We start from the raw sequence: 22569 nt of genomic DNA on the forward strand, positions 1-22569 counted from the left end.
CTTTTATCAGAAAAGCTAACGACTCTCATTGATACTGAATTGTCCTGCGCCTTCCATACATATCATTGGCGTATTTACCTTGCTTTCATAGTCAAAGTGAATGATTGTGATGAAAGTTTTATTTTTTGTTTGTTACGAAAATGAAATGCATCGTTTTCATATATTCAACAAAACCTTTTTAAAGAGCGATTAACAAATAGACAAAAATAGGGAAGCGTTGAAGATCACCAACAATGTTTAAAACCTCTATTGTTTTATCCGACTTTATCAGTAAAACGTACAGTGGGAGCAGGAGTGACCGGGTGATTAAGAATACCACAAATCCACCACCTCGTAAGTTGCAAGTCTTAAGCCCATATGAGGCAGTTGCCAGGTACTGACCGCTGGTTGGTGGTTTTCCTCCGGATACTCCAGTTTTCGCAACCGTCAAATTAGGCACGTCCTAAAATTACCCTGGCTGCAGACGTTAAACTAAATACAAACCAAAAACCAAAACGGTGTTTTGTCCTGATAGGTCTCCTAAGCGCAGCTTCTGGTTTTTGGGGGAGAGTAATACTTTTCTAAAACCAGATGCAGACACGAATTTAGATTTCAAACGAAGAATGGCAATGTCCATCATATGAATTATAAGATAAGAGTACCTATGCACTTAACCGGAAGATAAACACGAAAGCGGCATGGACACGAAAACAAAATCAACGACAAAAAGTATAGCATTATAGTGCCTTATGTACGAATGTTTGAATGAAGTGTGTAAGATAGATACTGCAATGTACATTAAATGGGCAATTTAGTGTAATTCTGTCGAGAAAACGAAATTTTAATACATATATAATATTCCATGTTTTGACTTTTTGAAATTTTTACTTTCCTTTAATTTATATACTTTAATACATTCCGTGTTGTTTGTGTTCAAATATTTGTTTTTAAATGCATAAGTTTAGTAGAAAAACTAACTTTCTGAGAAAAATGTACATAACCCGTATTAATTTGTAAAGCTTATTTTCTAAGCATATGTGTGTGTTTTCGCCTTGCTGGCTGCTAGGTTTCTAAAAATTAAAATGACTAAATTAGAGAAGACAAAACTATGACCTAATGTACATTTTGTATTATCAAAACAAAATCATTTATCAATGAAAAAAGAGTAGAGTAACGGTGGCCGCCCCATCTTTCCTATCAGAAGAAGGAAGATAACTCCTGTTTACCCGATTAAAAGACAACCATAAATAAGTCTTTTTCAAATGGTGCACTGTAAATGGATTCTTTTAGCACATTTCTATAAATTAAGGGTATACTGGGCATATACGTTAAAGATCCACCCCTCTGAGGTTTCAGTCTCGTTGTAGGCTCGTTTCAACACAGGTCAGAGACGTTGTGAGATTTTCAAATAACATATTTATCAATATCTGTAGCATGGTGTCAAGTGTAAATTTTGACAAAATTTATATTCTTGGTAGATTTGTTTATACGGTGAGTTTAATACCAGAAATTTTGACTTCTGAGATGTGCATATCCTTCTTTGCAAATTGATAAAACACTAAAATTGAAATAATAAATATTATCATAAAAGAAATCGCAAGATTCAATGAAACGAAGTGGAACTTATTTTATTTTGAATTGTAGATTAAATGCTAGGAATTCAAATATAAGTAAATGTTATTTCCAGACTTTTAAATCATGTTCTGTACCTGTCATTATTTTCAGACTTTTGAACCATGTTTTGTATCTGTCATTGTTTCCTGCTCCCATGGTTCTTCATTGTTTCTGTAACAACAAAAATGCAATAAACATATATTAAAAGATTTTGTATGTAGAAAAATGTTTTATACTGTGAGAACATGATAGTCCTATTATAAGTTACATTTCTTTATAAGATATTTAAAGCTTTGGCTGTGTAGGTATAACATAAAACAGTTTGATTCACTGACAATCTGCTATCCGTGTCGACTGTGTAGGTATAACATAAAACAGTTTGATTCACTGACAATCTACTATCCGTGTCGACAGTGTAGGTATAACATAAAACAGTTTGATTCACTGACAATCTGCTATCCGTGTCGACTGTGTAGGTATAACATAAAACAGTTTGATTAACTGACAATCTACTATCCGTGTCGACTGTGTAGGTATAACATAAAACAGTTTGATTCACTGACAAGCTACTATCCGTGTCGACTGTGTAGGTATAGCATAAAACAGTTTGATTCACTGACAATCTACTATCCGTGTCGACTGTGTAGGTATAACATAAAACAGTTTGATTCACTGACAATCTACTATCCGTGTCGACTGTGTAGGTATAACATAAAACAGTTTGATTCACTGACAATCTACTATCCGTGTCGACTGTGTAGGTATAACATAAAAACAGTTTGATTCACTGACAATCTACTATCCGTGTCGACTGTGTAGGTATAACATAAAACAGTTTGATTCACTGACAATCTACTATCCGTGTCGACTGTGTAGGTATAACATAAAACAGTTTTGATTCACTGACAATCTACTATCCGTGTCGACTGTGTAGGTATAACATAAAACAGTTTGATTCACTGACAATCTACTATCCGTGTCGACGTGTGTAGGTATAACATACATAAAACAGTTTGATTCACTGACAATCTACTATCCGTGTCGACTGTGTAGGTATAACATAAAACAGTTTGATTCACTGACAATCTACTATCCGTGTCGACTGTGTAGGTATAACATAAAACAGTTTGATTCACTGACAATCTACTATCCGTGTCGACTGTGTAGGTATAACATAAAACAGTTTGATTCACTGACAATCTACTATCCGTGTCGACTGTGTAGGTATAACATAAAACAGTTTGATTCACTGACAATCTACTATCCGTGTCGACTGTGTAGGTATAACATAAAACAGTTTGATTCACTGACAATCTACTATCCGTGTCGACTGTGTAGGTATAACATAAAACAGTTTGATTCACTGACAATCTACTATCCGTGTCGACTGTGTAGGTATAACATAAAACAGTTTGATTCACTGACAATCTACTATCCGTGTCGACTGTGTAGGTATAACATAAAACAGTTTGATTCACTGACAATCTACTATCCGTGTCGACTGTGTAGGTATAACATAAAACAGTTTGATTCACTGACAATCTACTATCCGTGTCGACTGTGTAGGTATAACATAAAACAGTTTGATTCACTGACAATCTACTATCCGTGTCGACTGTGTAGGTATAACATAAAACAGTTTGATTCAATCTGACAATCTGACACGAAACTACATCCGTGTCGACTGTGTAGGTATAACATAAAACAGTTTGATTCACTGACAATCTACTATCGTGTCGACGTGTAGGTATAACATAAAACAGTTTGATTCACTGACAATCTACTATCCGTGTCGACTGTGTAGGTATAACATAAAACAGTTTGATTCACTGACAATCTACTATCCGTGTCGACTGTGTAGGTATAACATAAAACAGTTTGATTCACTGACAATCTACTATCCGTGTCGACAGTGTAGGTATAACATAAAACAGTTTGATTCACTGACAATCTACTATCCGTGTCGACTGTGTAGGTATCATGACTACTATCGTCGACGTTATAAAAAAACAGTTTGATTCACTGACAATCTACTATCCGTGTCGACGTGTAGGTATAACATAAAACAGTTTGATTCACTGACAATCTACTATCCGTGTCGACTGTGTAGGTATAACATAAAACAGTTTGATTCACTGACAATCTACTATCCGTGTCGACTGTGTAGGTATAACATAAAACAGTTTGATTCACTGACAATCTGCTATCCGTGTCGACTGTGTAGGTATAACATAAAACAGTTTGATTCACTGACAATCTACTATCCGTGTCGACTGTGTAGGTATAACATAAAACAGTTTGATTCACTGACAATCTGCTATCCGTGTCGACTGTGTAGGTATAACATAAAACAGTTTGATTCACTGACAATCTGCTATCCGTGTCGACTGTGTAGGTATAACATAAAACAGTTTGATTCACTGACAATCTGCTATCCGTGTCGACTGTGTAGGTATAACATAAAACAGTTTGATTCACTGACAATCTGCTATCCGTGTCGACTGTGTAGGTATAACATAAAACAGTTTTGATTCACTGACAATCTGCTATCCGTGTCGACTGTGTAGGTATAACATAAAACAGTTTGATTCACTGACATTCTGCTATCCGTGTCGACTGTGTAGGTATAACATAAAACAGTTTGATTCACTGACAATCTGCTATCCGTGTCGACTGTGTAGGTATAACATAAAACAGTTTGATTCACTGACAATCTGCTATCCGTGTCGACTGTGTAGGTATAACATAAAACAGTTTGATTCACTGACAATCTGCTATCCGTGTCGACTGTGTAGGTATAACATAAAACAGTTTGATTCACTGACAATCTGCTATCCGTGTCGACTGTGTAGGTATAACATAAAACAGTTTGATTCACTGACAATCTGCTATCCGTGTCGACTGTGTAGGTATAACATAAAACAGTTTGATTCACTGACAATCTGCTATCCGTGTCGACTGTGTAGGTATAACATAAAACAGTTTGATTCACTGACAATCTGCTATCCGTGTCGACTGTGTAGGTATAACATAAAACAGTTTGATTCACTGACAATCTGCTATCCGTGTCGACTGTGTAGGTATAACATAAAACAGTTTGATTCACTGACAATCTGCTATCCGTGTCGACTGTGTAGGTATAACATAAAACAGTTTGATTCACTGACAATCTCTATCCGTGTCGACTGTGTAGGTATAACATAAAACAGTTTGATTCACTGACAATCTGCTATCCGTGTCGACTGTGTAGTATAACATAAAACAGTTTGATTCACTGACAATCTGCTATCCGTGTCGACTGTGTAGGTATAACATAAAACAGTTTGATTCACTGACAAATCTGCTATCCGTGTCGACTGTGTAGGTATAACATAAAACAGTTTGATTCACTGACAATCTGCTATCCGTGTCGACTGTGTAGGTATAACATAAAACATTGATTCACTGACAATCTGCTATCCGTGTCGACTGTGTAGGTATAACATAAAACAGTTTGATTCACTGACAATCTGCTATCCGTGTCGACTGTGTAGGTATAACATAAAACAGTTTGATTCACTGACAATCTGCTATCCGTGTCGACTGTGTAGGTATAACATAAAACATTTGATTTGACAATTCACTTGTGACAATTCACTGACAATCTGCTATCCGTGTCGACTGTGTAGGTATAACATAAAACAGTTTGATTCACTGACAATCTGCTATCCGTGTCGACTGTGTAGGTATAACATAAAACAGTTTGATTCACTGACAATCTGCTATCCGTGTCGACTGTGTAGGTATAACATAAAACAGTTTGATTCACTGACAATCTGCTATCCGTGTCGACTGTGTAGGTATAACATAAAACAGTTTGATTCACTGACAATCTGCTATCCGTGTCGACTGTGTAGGTATAACATGAAACAGTTTGATTCACTGACAATCTACTATCCGTGTCGACTGTGTAGGTATAACAAAAAACAGTTTGATTCACTGACAATCTGCTATCCGTGTCGACTGTGTAGGTATAACATAAAACAGTTTGATTCACTGACAATCTGCTATCCGTGTCGACTGTGTAGGTATAACATAAAACAGTTTGATTCACTGACAATCTGCTATCCGTGTCGACTGTGTAGGTATAACATAAAACAGTTTGATTCACTGACAATCTACTATCCGTGTCGACTGTGTAGGTATAACATAAAACAGTTTGATTCACTGACAATCTACTATCCGTGTCGACTGTGTAGGTATAACATAAAACAGTTTGATTACTGACAATCTCTATCCGTGTCGACTGTGTAGGTATAACATAAAACAGTTTGATTCACTGACAATCTGCTATCCGTGTCGACTGTGTAGGTATAACATAAAACAGTTTGATTCACTGACAATCTACTATCCGTGTCGACTGTGTAGGTATAACATAAAACAGTTTGATTCACTGACAATCTACTATCCGTGTCGACTGTGTAGGTATAAATAAAACAGTTTGATTCACTGACAATCTATCCGTGTTGTGTAGGTATAACATAAAACAGTTTGATTCACTGACAATCTGCTATCCGTGTCGACTGTGTAGGTATAACATAAAACAGTTTGATTCACTGACAATCTGCTATCCGTGTCGACTGTGTAGGTATAACATAAAACAGTTTGATTCACTGACAATCTACTATCCGTGTCGACTGTGTAGGTATAACATAAAACAGTTTGATTCACTGACAATCTGCTATCCGTGTCGACTGTGTAGGTATAACATAAAACAGTTTGATTCACTGACAATCTGCTATCCGTGTCGACTGTGTAGGTATAACATAAAACAGTTTGATTCACTGACAATCTGCTATCCGTGTCGACTGTGTAGGTATAACATAAAACAGTTTGATTCACTGACAATCTGCTATCCGTGTCGACTGTGTAGGTATAACATAAAACAGTTTGATTCACTGACAATCTGCTATCCGTGTCGACTGTGTAGGTATAACATAAAACAGTTTGATTCACTGACAATCTGCTATCCGTGTCGACTGTGTAGGTATAACATAAAACAGTTTGATTCACTGACAATCTACTATCCGTGTCGACTGTGTAGGTATAACATAAAACAGTTTGATTCACTGACAATCTACTATCCGTGTCGACTGTGTAGGTATAACATAAAACAGTTTGATTCACTGACAATCTGCTATCCGTGTCGACTGTGTAGGTATAACATAAAACAGTTTGATTCACTGACAATCTGCTATCCGTGTCGACTGTGTAGGTATAACATAAAACAGTTTGATTCACTGACAATCTGCTATCCGTGTCGACTGTGTAGGTATAACATAAAACAGTTTGATTCACTGACAATCTGCTATCCGTGTCGACAGTGTAGGTATAACATAAAACAGTTTGATTCACTGACAATCATATGCTATCCGTGTCGACTGTGTAGGTATAACATAAAACAGTTTGATTCACTGACAATCTGCTATCCGTGTCGACTGTGTAGGTATAACATAAAAACAGTTTGATTCACTGACAATCTACTATCCGTGTCGACTGTGTAGGTATAACATAAAACAGTTTGATTCACTGACAATCTACTATCCGTGTCGACTGTGTAGGTATAACATAAAACAGTTTGATTCACTGACAATCTGCTATCCGTGTCGACTGTGTAGGTATAACATAAAACAGTTTGATTCACTGACAATCTCTATCCGTGTCGACTGTGTAGGTATAACATAAAACAGTTTGATTCACTGACAATCTCTATCCGTGTCGACTGTGTAGGTATAACATAAAACAGTTTGATTCACTGACAATCTGCTATCCGTGTCGACTGTGTAGGTATAACATAAAACAGTTTGATTCACTGACAATCTGCTATCCGTGTCGACTGTGTAGGTATAACATAAAACAGTTTGATTCACTGACAATCTGCTATCCGTGTCGACTGTGTAGGTATAACATAAAACAGTTTGATTCACTGACAATCTGCTATCCGTGTCGACTGTGTAGGTATAACATAAAACAGTTTGATTCACTGACAATCTGCTATCCGTGTCGACTGTGTAGGTATAACATAAAACAGTTTGATTCACTGACAATCTACTATCCGTGTCGACACTGTGTAGGTATAACATAAAACAGTTTGATTCACTGACAATCTGCTATCCGTGTCGACTGTGTAGGTATAACATAAAACAGTTTGATTCACTGACAATCTACTATCCGTGTCGACTGTGTAGGTATAACATAAAACAGTTTGATTCACTGACAATCTGCTATCCGTGTCGACAGTGTAGGTATAACATAAAACAGTTTGATTCACTGACAATCTGCTATCCGTGTCGACTGTGTAGGTATAACATAAAACAGTTTGATTCACTGACAATCTGCTATCCGTGTCGACTGTGTAGGTATAACATAAAACAGTTTGATTCACTGACAATCTGCTATCCGTGTCGACTGTGTAGGTATAACATAAAACAGTTTGATTCACTGACAATCTACTATCCGTGTCGACTGTGTAGGTATAACATAAAACAGTTTGATTCACTGACAATCTACTATCCGTGTCGACTGTGTAGGTATAACATAAAACAGTTTGATTCACTGACAATCTACTATCCGTGTCGACTGTGTAGGTATAACATAAAACAGTTTGATTCACTGACAATCTGCTATCCGTGTCGACGTGTCGACTGTGTAGGTATAACATAAAACAGTTTGATTCACTGACAATCTACTATCCGTGTCGACTGTGTAGGTATAACATAAAACAGTTTGATTCACTGACAATCTACTATCCGTGTCGACTGTGTAGGTATAACATAAAACAGTTTGATTCACTGACAATCTGCTATCCGTGTCGACTGTGTAGGTATAACATAAAACAGTTTGATTCACTGACAATCTGCTATCCGTGTCGACTGTGTAGGTATAACATAAAACAGTTTGATTCACTGACAATCTACTATCCGTGTCGACTGTGTAGGTATAACATAAAACAGTTTGATTCACTGACAATCTGCTATCCGTGTCGACTGTGTAGGTATAACATAAAACAGTTTGATTCACTGACAATCTGCTATCCGTGTCGACTGTGTAGGTATAACATAAAACAGTTTGATTCACTGACAATCTGCTATCCGTGTCGACTGTGTAGGTATAACATAAAACAGTTTGATTCACTGACAATCTACTATCCGTGTCGTCTATGTAGGTATAACATAAAACAGTTTGATTCACTGACAATCTGCTATCCGTGTCGACTGTGTAGGTATAACATAAAACAGTTTGATTCACTAAAACACTGTGTGGTATATAAAACAGTTGATTCACTGACAATCTGCTATCCGTGTCGACTGTGTAGGTATAACATAAAACAGTTTGATTCACTGACAATCTGCTATCCGTGTCGACAGTGTAGGTATAACATAAAACAGTTTGATTCACTGACAATCTACTATCCGTGTCGACTGTGTAGGTATAACATAAAACAGTTTGATTCACTGACAATCTACTATCCGTGTCGACTGTGTAGGTATAACATAAAACAGTTTGATTCACTGACAATCTGCTATCCGTGTCGACTGTGTAGGTATAACATAAAACAGTTTGATTCACTGACAATCTGCTATCCGTGTCGACTGTGTAGGTATAACATAAAACAGTTTGATTCACTGACAATCTGCTATCCGTGTCGACTGTGTAGGTATAACATAAAACAGTTTGATTCACTGACAATCTGCTATCCGTGTCGACTGTGTAGGTATAACATAAAACAGTTTGATTCACTGACAATCTACTATCCGTGTCGACTGTGTAGGTATAACATAAAACAGTTTGATTCACTGACAATCTACTATCCGTGTCGACTGTGTAGGTATAACATAAAACAGTTTGATTCACTGACAATCTGCTATCCGTGTCGACTGTGTAGGTATAACATAAAACAGTTTGATTCACTGACAATCTGCTATCCGTGTCGACTGTGTAGGTATAACATAAAACAGTTTGATTCACTGACAATCTGCTATCCGTGTCGACTGTGTAGGTATAACATAAAACAGTTTGATTCACTGACAATCTGCTATCCGTGTCGACAGTGTAGGTATAACATAAAACAGTTTGATTCACTGACAATCTACTATCCGTGTCGACTGTGTAGGTATAACATAAAACAGTTTGATTCACTGACAATCTGCTATCCGTGTCGACTGTGTAGGTATAACATAAAACAGTTTGATTCACTGACAATCTGCTATCCGTGTCGACTGTGTAGGTATAACATAAAACAGTTTGATTCACTGACAATCTACTATCCGTGTCGACTGTGTAGGTATAACATAAAACAGTTTGATTCACTGACAATCTGCTATCCGTGTCGACTGTGTAGGTATAACATAAAACAGTTTGATTCACTGACAATCTGCTATCCGTGTCGACAGTGTAGGTATAACATAAAACAGTTTGATTCACTGACAATCTACTATCCGTGTCGACAGTGTAGGTATAACATAAAACAGTTTGATTCACTGACAATCTACTATCCGTGTCGACTGTGTAGGTATAACATAAAACAGTTTGATTCACTGACAATCTACTATCCGTGTCGACAGTGTAGGTATAACATAAAACAGTTTGATTCACTGACAATCTACTATCCGTGTCGACTGTGTAGGTATAACATAAAACAGTTTGATTCACTGACAATCTGCTATCCGTGTCGACTGTGTAGGTATAACATAAAACAGTTTGATTCACTGACAATCTGCTATCCGTGTCGACAGTGTAGGTATAACATAAAACAGTTTGATTCACTGACAATCTGCTATCCGTGTCGTCGACTGTGTAGGTATATAACATAAAACAGTTTGATTCACTGACAATCTACTATCCGTGTGTCGACTGTGTAGGTATAACATAAAACAGTTTGATTCACTGACAATCTGCTATCCGTGTCGACTGTGTAGGTATAACATAAAACAGTTTGATTCACTGACAATCTGCTATCCGTGTCGACTGTGTAGGTATAACATAAAACAGTTTGATTCACTGACAATCTACTATCCGTGTCGACTGTGTAGGTATAACATAAAACAGTTTGATTCACTGACAATCTACTATCCGTGTCGACAGTGTAGGTATAACATAAAACAGTTTGATTCACTGACAATCTGCTATCCGTGTCGACTGTGTAGGTATAACATAAAACAGTTTGATTCACTGACAATCTACTATCCGTGTCGACTGTGTAGGTATAACATAAAACAGTTTGATTCACTGACAATCTGCTATCCGTGTCGACTGTGTAGGTATAACATAAAACAGTTTGATTCACTGACAATCTGCTATCCGTGTCGACTGTGTAGGTATAACATAAAACAGTTTGATTCACTGACAATCTGCTATCCGTGTCGACTGTGTAGGTATAACATAAAACAGTTTGATTCACTGACAATCTGCTATCCGTGTCGACTGTGTAGGTATAACATAAAACAGTTTGATTCACTGACAATCTGCTATCCGTGTCGACTGTGTAGGTATAACATAAAACAGTTTGATTCACTGACAATCGCTATCCGTGTCGACTGTGTAGGTATAACATAAAACAGTTTGATTCACTGACAATCTGCTATCCGTGTCGACTGTGTAGGTATAACATAAAACAGTTTGATTCACTGACAATCTACTATCCGTGTCGACTGTGTAGGTATAACATAAAACAGTTTGATTCACTGACAATCTGCTATCCGTGTCGACTGTGTAGGTATAACATAAAACAGTTTGATTCACTGACAATCTGCTATCCGTGTCGACTGTGTAGGTATAACATAAAACAGTTTGATTCACTGACAATCTGCTATCCGTGTCGACTGTGTAGGTATAACATAAAACAGTTTGATTCACTGACAATCTGCTATCCGTGTCGACAGTGTAGGTATAACATAAAACAGTTTGATTCACTGACAATCTGCTATCCGTGTCGACTGTGTAGGTATAACATAAAACAGTTTGATTCACTGACAATCTGCTATCCGTGTCGACTGTGTAGGTATAACATAAAACAGTTTGATTCACTGACAATCTGCTATCCGTGTCGACTGTGTAGGTATAACATAAAACAGTTTGATTCACTGACAATCTGCTATCCGTGTCGACTGTGTAGGTATAACATAAAACAGTTTGATTCACTGACAATCTGCTATCCGTGTCGACTGTGTAGGTATAACATAAAACAGTTTGATTCACTGACAATCTGCTATCCGTGTCGACTGTGTAGGTATAACATAAAACAGTTTGATTCACTGACAATCTGCTATCCGTGTCGACTGTGTAGGTATAACATAAAACAGTTTGATTCACTGACAATCTACTATCCGTGTCGACTGTGTAGGTATAACATAAAACAGTTTGATTCACTGACAATCTACTATCCGTGTCGACTGTGTAGGTATAACATAAAACAGTTTGATTCACTGACAATCTACTATCCGTGTCGACTGTGTAGGTATAACATAAAACAGTTTGATTCACTGACAATCTACTATCCGTGTCGACTGTGTAGGTATAACATAAAACAGTTTGATTCACTGACAATCTACTATCCGTGTCGACTGTGTAGGTATAACATAAAACAGTTTGATTCACTGACAATCTACTATCCGTGTCGACTGTGTAGGTATAACATAAAACAGTTTGATTCACTGACAATCTGCTATCCGTGTCGACTGTGTAGGTATAACATAAAACAGTTTGATTCACTGACAATCTGCTATCCGTGTCGACAGTGTAGGTATAACATAAAACAGTTTGATTCACTGACAATCTACTATCCGTGTCGACTGTGTAGGTATAACATAAAACAGTTTGATTCACTGACAATCTGCTATCCGTGTCGTCTATGTAGGTATAACATAAAACAGTTTGATTCACTGACAATCTGCTATCCGTGTCGACTGTGTAGGTATAACATAAAACAGTTTGATTCACTGACAATCTGCTATCCGTGTCGACTGTGTAGGTATAACATAAAACAGTTTGATTCACTGACAATCTGCTATCCGTGTCGACTGTGTAGGTATAACATAAAACAGTTTGATTCACTGACAATCTGCTATCCGTGTCGACTGTGTAGGTATAACATAAAACAGTTTGATTCACTGACAATCTGCTATCCGTGTCGACTGTGTAGGTATAACATAAAACAGTTTGATTCACTGACAATCTGCTATCCGTGTCGACTGTGTAGGTATAACATAAAACAGTTTGATTCACTGACAATCTGCTATCCGTGTCGACAGTGTAGGTATAACATAAAACAGTTTGATTCACTGACAATCTACTATCCGTGTCGACTGTGTAGGTATAACATAAAACAGTTTGATTCACTGACAATCTACTATCCGTGTCGACTGTGTAGGTATAACATAAAACAGTTTGATTCACTGACAATCTACTATCCGTGTCGACTGTGTAGGTATAACATAAAACAGTTTGATTCACTGACAATCTACTATCCGTGTCGACTGTGTAGGTATAACATAAAACAGTTTGATTCACTGACAATCTGCTATCCGTGTCGACTGTGTAGGTATAACATAAAACAGTTTGATTCACTGCGGTGAAACAAATCTGCTATCCGTGTCGACTGTGTAGGTATAACATAAAACAGTTTGATTCACTGACAATCTGCTATCCGTGTCGACAGTGTAGGTATAACATAAAACAGTTTGATTCACCGACAATCTGCTATCCGTGTCGACTGTGTAGGTATAACACAAAACAGTTTGATTCACTGACAATCTGCTATCTGTGTCGACTGTGTAGGTATAACATAAAACAGTTTGATTCACTGACAATCTGCTATCCGTGTCGACAGTGTAGGTATAACATAAAACAGTTTGATTCACTGACAATCTACTATCCGTGTCGACAGTGTAGGTATAACATAAAACAGTTTGATTCACTGACAATCTACTATCCGTGTCGACTGTGTAGGTATAACATAAAACAGTTTGATTCACTGACAATCTGCTATCCGTGTCGACAGTGTAGGTATAACATAAAACAGTTTGATTCACTGACAATCTACTATCCGTGTCGACTGTGTAGGTATAACATAAAACAGTTTGATTCACTGACAATCTATATCCGTGTCGACAGTGTAGGATATAACATAAAACAGTTTGATTCACTGACAATCTACTATCCGTGTCGACTGTGTAGGTATAACATAAAACAGTTTGATTCACTGACAATCTACTATCCGTGTCGACTGTGTAGGTATAACATAAAACAGTTTGATTCACTGACAATCTACTATCCGTGTCGACAGTGTAGGTATAACATAAAACAGTTTGATTCACTGACAATCTACTATCCGTGTCGACAGTGTAGGTATAACATAAAACAGTTTGATTCACTGACAATCTACTATCCGTGTCGACAGTGTAGGTATAACATAAAACAGTTTGATTCACTGACAATCTGCTATCCGTGTCGACTGTGTAGGTATAACATAAAACAGTTTGATTCACTGACAATCTACTATCCGTGTCGACTGTGTAGGTATAACATAAAACAGTTTGATTCACTGACAATCTGCTATCTGTGTCGACTGTGTAGGTATAACATAAAACAGTTTGATTCACTGACATTCTACTATCCGTGTCGACAGTGTAGATATAACATAAAACAGTTTGATTCACTGACAATCTGCTATCTGTGTCGACTGTGTAGGTATAACATAAAACAGTTTGATTCACTGACAATCTGCTATCCGTGTCGACTGTGTAGGTATAACATAAAACAGTTTGATTCACTGACAATCTGCTATCTGTGTCGACAGTGTAGATATAACATAAAACAGTTTGATTCACTGACAATCTGCTATTCGTGTCGACAGTGTAGGTATAACATAAAACAGTTTGATTCACTGACAATCTGCTATCTGTGCATCTTTAGATTATTAAAATAATATTCATCTATATATGAAGAATATTGCCAAATTGCATAAAATTGTTTTGATCAAATCTTCCATTAATGGAATGAGTAATGCATAGGTTTAACCCTAATTATGAACCTAACGATACATTTGCATTTTTTATTTTAATAATGAAATTGTTCGTATCTTTATTTTAATGTGTTTTTTTTTGTTTATTAGAACAAAAACCTTACTGAAAAAAGCTTGTTTACACATGTCCTCCCAGAAGAACAGTCCGAACACGACTCTCCTTTTTTGTACGGACGGAGATCGGCAAAATTTTCACTGAAAAATAAAAATTTCTGATAGGAAACTTACGTAACATTGACAATTTTGATACTTTTGTTGAAGTCAGAATAACCAAGTTAATCAAGACTATAGACAACTGTTATACGGATATGTTAGGGGGGAGGGGAAGTGGTTGGATATATGAGGAATTAATTATTTAGGTTAGTTCTAGTGTATTTATGGAATTCTTTTCATATTGACTCATTTAATGAAAATAGAGTACTGGATATAATTAAAATTGGATAAATTGATAATTTTCAGCAATATTGTTTAGAATCAATCAATACGTTACCTAAGTGTTCTTTATACAAATAAATTTGGGGTGAATTTTGTTTGAAACAGTAATTAAGTACACCTATTCCTCTACAACATATCAAAGAATATACTAACACAGAGATTATTGTCTCATAGATTAAATTTAGAAACTGGTAGATATAGAAATAAAATCGACACAATCGAAAATGTATATGTTGTGACAATGATGATATCGAAGACGTCAGTACCATTATATAATTTAATGCAATAATTGTTCAGATATTAGGAACTGCTTTATCACAAAATATTATCATAATAAACATAGCATGGTAAAATGTATTCAACTGCTGGAAACAAGAAATCATAAGAAATATCTAATTTATGAAAATTTATCGTTATGGCCATGGAAACAAAACGAATAAATACTGTTTGAAACAAACGTTGAAACATCCTCTTCACTAGCGTAGTAGTCGTGTACGTGTTGTAGTTTTGTTGCACTTTGCACTGTATATAATCTTGCACCGTTTCTGATGAAATATAGGGTTCAAAGAAATAAAATATTAATTGAAATGAACAAAGAAATGCATTTCATTTTAAGATATAGATGACGCATGACATACCTTGGTTTATAGTTACACACCACGACCACCGCACGAAACGCTTCGCACCACTTGGCACCACATCCCATTAAAGCAGTAGTTGCCCAGACTACCTGACACAATCATCAAAACATATCGCATTATATATCAACAATATCGTTTTAATTACTCATCTATAACTAATCATCGGCCCATATAACGTTAACATGTCACAGTTGGTTTACAAATAAAAGAAATAGTCTCTGCCATCACAAATGTTGACAGCTATTAATTGTATTACCGACACATGGTTTTAATTTCACTTTTGTTAAGCATTGATGTCACTAATTTTTTAACTTCATCGGGGTATAAAATAATATTTTTTTGGAAACTGTGAATCCGCGTAGCGGATTCTCATAAAAACTTGCAAACAAAACGTATGCCATACCCCGATGAAGTTAAAAAAATGGCATCATCGCTTATCATTAATTTTTCAGACTACTTGATAATATAAAATAAGTTTGAACGTACGATTCCATTGATTTTCCAATCGATTAATTTTTCTTATACCTAACGTCGACGTATCTATGACGTCATGATAACGTCGCGTTTTCGCGCCATTCTCGGAATTTTTCTTCATATCATATGAGGATATAAGATACACCTAATTACTTACCCGTCTATAGTTTGCACAAGTGTAGGACGAGCATTTATTAGTCGTATAATCATAGGCATTCTTCTCAGCCACCCAACTGTTTACAACATTTTTACCATTGTAATCTTTAAAATAAAAAGAAATAAAAGTTAATTAATCTGGTCATTGTCTGAGTTATTAGATTAATAGCTTTAAATGACTGCCTCCTATGTCTGCAGTGTGTTGCGGTGAGTGAGTCTGTTTGTTTGGAGAGGCTTCGTGTATTGGCGTTATCTCTCCTTGTAATTGTTGTCTCACTTAAACATGGCGCCGAAGACTCTGCATCATCCGGCCACATACTGAAAACGGACATATATTGGCCTATTCATCTATTCGGCTCTTGAGTCAGTCAGTGATTTTATCAATTTGATCTTTCAAAGAGGTTTTTTTCATCATTTTTTGCACATGTATCGGAATCAAACCAGTAATAATTAAGTTGTATTAGTTGGTTTTAATGTGTGTGAAAGGTTTAAACTCGCTTGCTGTCCGTAGTTACACAATATGCCCGGACGTCGCTTTGTATGCCGAACCCTTTTTATAATAAAAAAAAACCCACAAAAGGAACCAAAGATATATAAGATAAACTAAATAGAGTGAATACAGAGAGGAACACACAGAGATAAAATAGGAAAATGCGACACACGTACTATACATAGACAGTTTTGCATTATCATTACAAGATTCGTTTTCAAGTTACAAAAGACGCTAATATACACTGGTTCCAAAACAGATAACAAAACAGAATACCTCAAACAAATTTATATTTAAAAAACTATAAAAAAAACTACAAAATGACAAATACAACCTTAAGCTTTGTAATGAAGATATGGAGAAATTGAACATGTTTTGGAATTGTCTAAAAGTTAATATTACACAGTGAGTTTTTTTATACATCACATATAACTTAGAATTTATATATAAAGAGCATATGATTTGGTCTTGTAGATGTAGAAATGAAAGACAACTTTATTCCATTCAACTTTATTATACTCTACTCAAAATACTATTACTCTGTCTAAAATATTAAAATGCACAAAATACATAAAACAATTGCTCAAAAAACAACTTACAGAATCTTTTAATATGGCAAATATTTTAACGTTTAAAACAGTGATATTGATACAAAGGAATAAATCTGTCTTCTTCAAATATATACATATATATTTAAATTAACTAAATACAGTGTAACGTGTTCGCCATGTCAGAATGAGAGCGACATTCTAAAGAGCCACCCTGACACGGCGAAAAAGTTTATGAGATGATTTATGGACCCTGTTAGTTTAAAGATGCTTCACCACTAACAAACGGTAGTATTTTTTCTCTATCAAAAACAGGAGCAGACGATTTAGTATTTGTCTTTAGTTACAAAAATTACTTACTTAGACCATTACCACCATTGAAAGGTTTGAGTTTCTAATATATTTCCAAGATAAAAATACTAAAAATAATTATTTGCATCCCGATAAAAATTCCGTTACACAATGTCCTCTATGGAATGAAGTACTGTTTGTGCATGCACCAAAGGCAAGATAGATTATTTCATATTATTTTTGTGTTAATTAGACATATACACGATTAAACACCAATTATAGTTCAAATAATGAGTATCGTTTACAGTCCGTCGGCGGAAGTTTTTGATATGTTCTTATCACGAATGAGAAGCTATTGAGCCATCTTTCAGAAAATTGACTGTTTATATTTTGTTCGTTTTTTGTAGTACAAATAATAATGAACGTTGCTATTTACTGATTTAATAGATATTGGTTGGGCTACCCATTTTATATTAACAACCTAACATATGCAGGATTTGGTAAAGTTTATTAGATCATTTAAGGCCAGTCTCCATGTATGAGGTGTGTTGCGTGGGTGATATGTGCGTGGTGCGTGTTTTCGGAGGCTACAGTGTATAGTTTAGTCGTGTTGTCTCTTCTCGGGTAGGGGATAGAACTATATCACTCACACATACCTCACCCGGTAGACCCGGAAGACAACAACACCAACCCGGTCACTGACAACGGTCGAACTAGCCACTTCCTTAGTGCTGAGCGTTAATGGGCATCATAACTACCACTTTGATACCGTAAATTGGGTGTTTTGGGTGTGGTCATATTTTGGCTTATTTGGGTTTGGCATAAAAACGCCAAAATTTAACACACCATAATTTGGCTATGTATATTTTGTTTGTATGTAAAGATCAATACATCTACATTTATCAGGTATGTGAACACGCACTCTCGGTATGTGCTGTGACCGGGAAAACAATGTAAATGAAAGTTACCTGTGAGAGTCTTTCTTTTGTGCAAACATGTACAAAATAAGATGTGTGACTAATAATTAGAAGATCAATATTTCAAAGGGCCGTCTTTGTATCGATAAGGCTTAAAAACTAATCACGTCGGGTTTTCTGAATACCCATGCAATACACCATCGTGACGTCACAGCGTCAACCAAATTACTATTTACACGGTACATTGTTTTTCAGAAACTAGTCTGGTTTTACTTCAAAAGATGCAAACAACAGATTTTGCGTTGAAAATGCCACGCAATGTTCATGCATGGAGAAATGCCTTCCAGTCGCGGTTTTTTTTCAAATTTATTTCAAAATGGCGGAATGTCATGGTTGTAAAATTACAATAAAACGTCGAAGTATGAAAGGAAAATATTCGTTCATATGTGGATATGAATAGTAGGAATATTATTCTTCTGTCGGGATCACAAAATGTTGTAAACCCTCGACAAAGCCTCGGGTTTTAGAATATTTTGTGACTCTCCGGTAGAATATCCCATAATCACATATGAAATAGTTTCATGATATTGTGTGTCTGCTTACAATGTTGCAAATGAAATGATATGGGGTGATTTTATTTTGTTTTCATTATATTTGACAAACTTACGGGACGTATAAGTAAGGGTCTCTCCTACATTGGGTGGAAGATTGCGATTGTGACCCCAGCTGCACTGGTTAGCATATCCCTGAGCAGTCGCAGTCAATTCGTTGTCCCATTCCTAAAACAGTAATTCATGAACACATCCTGTCATTATCTCATTTTCTAGGTGGTTTCGGAAAGTTAAAAAAAAATATACGACGAATGATCAAATATATGAGACAGGGGCGTCGAGTGTTGGTGGTGGTATGGGGATTGCTGGGTATTTAATTACTCCATAGATATATACACTCCATAGCGCTGTTTACATTTTTTTATCTTCATAAATACTTGTAGATTTTTTATTAAAAGTTTTGTATAGGTGTAATTTCTTGGCGTTAACATTGAAATGAAATATTGGGGAAATTCCGACATCTTTCGAACTTAACTAAATGTTGGGACAATTGTCTTACATGTAAACGACTAAAATTTGCATTTCTGCTATATCAGGAACCAATTTCTGTTTCACAATGAAAATTAAATGTTTTTCTGTGTGGACTTTAGATACTCTGTACGTATCACTGCATTTATCCTCTATACTCCAGGGGTTACTATCAATGACTTTACATCCACCCCATATACTATTAAACCGAAATCAGTTCAGTCGGCTGAGTTTATGTCGTATCCTTCCTTCTTCCGTTCGTTTGTTAATGATATTTCACAACGGAGATGACGTCGTTATGATATATTTCGATTAAAAGGACGAAATCCAAAGATGCAGAATAATTTTCCAAATACAAATTAATTTAATATAACTGTTCCTAGAAGTCGGTAGGCGATTCCCGGAGTATCCGAAAACCGACCCCTGCCGTCCGAGCTCTTGACCCTAACTGCTCACAGTATAACATGTAAGATTACATTAGGAACTGACACAAAAGATTAACAAATGACATTCATTACTGCATACTTCCAACATCTCACAAAGGAAAAGTGTGGCCAATAAATGTCTTGCTACCACAGTTGACTCCACAATAACCCCCTTTCATGGCCAATCAAGATTACTTGACCATGAAAGGGGTTGAATCCCCCATTCATGGCCAATCAGGATTATTATCTGACCATGAAAGGGGCTGGACATGTGTGCAGTCAACTATGTTCACAAATGCTGTAAGAGAGGGGAGATAATCATTACTCACCTTGTTCTAATGATTAGATTAATCAATAGACTAACCAACCAATGCTGACAAGATTTTTAAATGTTTTACAATGCAATAAGAAAATGACATGTATTTAAATGTACATCTAAAAGATTCATTAATTATCATTTCAATTAATTACATGATAGCAACTTCGTATCGTAAGGAAAAGTTTTAATTCCTCATGAACCTGTATATCAACAAAAGAATATACAAAAAAGAAAAAATGTATACATTTCATCAATTGAAAGCACATATGGAATTAATTTTAAATAAAATTTACTTACATTTAAAGTTTCCAAACAATTCATTTTTTTTTTCATTTACTTATTTTTTTTTCAATCGCTGAACAGAGCTTGATCATATCTCTCATAAAACATTTTGATGCAGCATTTTGAAAATCAATGTTTTTATCTGTACACATGGCAAAACTCCTTGTGTTCCTTACGATGGACAATGACAAACTGAAGTATTAACATTGATCAAAGAACCTCTAATACTGAAAAGTGCTCACAATCATAATAGGAACAGGTAAGTAAAAAAAAATCATTATAAGAACCAAATATATCGGTTTATAAAAATAGTTTTATTTCCTGCATTGCCAGATGTCGTAATTTAACATTACTTGTGCTTAACGCAATTCTTTGAGAACATTATGTTTCAAAAAATAAACAGATGATATATACGAACAAAAACCGTTGTTTGTTTATTCAAAACATATATATTTTTGCTGTATTAGGCACTGACGGCAAATGGCTGTATTTTCCATAGACCTTCTTTTGTTTAATCCGTTGGGACAGGAGGACAAGGGTACATCTGTGGGTAAATAAACCTTCATATCACACTGACACCGGGGATGTATATGGTTTATTATACCTACAATTCGCGATTTGTTACCTTGGGGCGCACAAAATGTCGTTTTACGCTTCGTCGTCATTGTTGTACAATGGGAAGGGGAGATGACTCTGTGTGATAAGATGGTTGATCACAATGGGAACACGCATCCCAAGGCAATACGATATTTATTTCCCCAAAGGAAGAAAGTTCCTAGTCATTAATTCGAAAAGAACATAAATTGAGAATGCTAAACGCATTCATACATTGGTTTGAATGATGTTTGGTTTCAGTGCGGAGACTGGTCAATTGTACCAACTGCTTACGTAAATGTGGATAGAGTTGATGTGACCATCACTGACACATAGCTCTCGGTAAAATTGACCAGTCTATCGGTAACTGGGTTGATTTTTTTATCAACATTTAATTTGTTTTAGTTTTGTTAACACTACGGTATATGTAAATGAATAATTGAACAGGACAAAAGAAATAACGTATTAAACATGAATGCTGAATAAAAAGAAAATAAATTATTGTGAAACACAGTGATGAGAAAAAAGAGAACGTTATAAAAATCGGCAAAAGTAGAAATAAAAGTTGGTAAGTATATGACTAGTGAGCGCTTTCGCCCCATTCAAGGGAGCTCTTCTGTCTGTATGTATGTATGTATGTATGTATGTATGTACGTACGTACGTACGTACGTACGTATGTATGTATGTATGTATGTATGTATGTATGTATGTATGTATGTATGTATGTATGTATGTATGTATGTATGTATGTATGTATGTATGTATGTATGTATGTATGTATGTATGTATGTATGTACGTGTGTATGTACGTGTGTTTGTATGTATGTACTCAGGTTACACACAATAAAAAAAAAAACACTGACCATTGCTAGCATGTTGGATGCGCTGGGGTTGACATTTCTTCGTGCTTCATTGTGGTAATTAAGTAATTCGTCTTTCTCGTCTTGAGACAATCCATTCTTCTCTGTGGATCGTGTGTCCACAAATACTTCCGTCTCAAGTTGTAACTCCTCCAAAGGTGATGTTTTAGTTGGAGACCCCACGGCCATGAGAAAACAAACAAGGAAACTCAAAGTCTGCATGGATACAAAAAGGCTCTGCATGGTTACAGAAAGGCTCCGCGTTGCCGTTTGCTGTACATATGTTCCTTTATATACTCAGAGTATATACATTTTATAACCTTTCAATATGTCTTATTGCTTATTATATACTTTTTAAATTTGCATTTTATGACAAACACATATGCTAACTACTGGTGTCTTCC

At 35.9% G+C, this 22569-nt stretch overlaps 1 protein-coding gene across 1 annotated transcript; it reads right to left on the reverse strand.

Annotated features, from left to right (window-relative positions):
• Positions 1-1638: 1638 nt before the first annotated feature.
• On the reverse strand, positions 1639-22354 carry LOC138316798 (peptidase inhibitor 16-like). The gene is made up of 6 exons (XM_069258454.1): positions 22169-22354; positions 19273-19384; positions 16361-16464; positions 15727-15818; positions 14758-14848; positions 1639-1764 (listed from the first exon to the last, which is right to left on the reverse strand). The coding sequence occupies exons 1-6, from the start codon at positions 22352-22354 to the stop codon at positions 1756-1758; spliced, it is 594 nt and encodes a 197-aa protein (XP_069114555.1). The 3' UTR covers positions 1639-1755.
• Positions 22355-22569: the final 215 nt, after the last annotated feature.

The sequence above is a fragment of the Argopecten irradians genome, chromosome 2, assembly GCF_041381155.1.
Source record: "Argopecten irradians isolate NY chromosome 2, Ai_NY, whole genome shotgun sequence".
Taxonomy (NCBI): domain Eukaryota; kingdom Metazoa; phylum Mollusca; class Bivalvia; order Pectinida; family Pectinidae; genus Argopecten; species Argopecten irradians.

Coding starts and splice junctions, on each gene's coding strand:
- LOC138316798 (XM_069258454.1), bottom strand. CDS start 22,354: ATGGCCGTGGGGTCTCCAACTAAAACATCACCTTTGGAGGAGTTACAA. Junction 15,819..16,360: donor CTTGTGCAAACTATAGACGG/GTAAGTAATTAG, acceptor TGATTGTGTCAG/GTAGTCTGGGCAACTACTGC. Junction 14,849..15,726: donor GTGTGTAACTATAAACCAAG/GTATGTCATGCG, acceptor TTTATTTTTCAG/TGAAAATTTTGCCGATCTCC.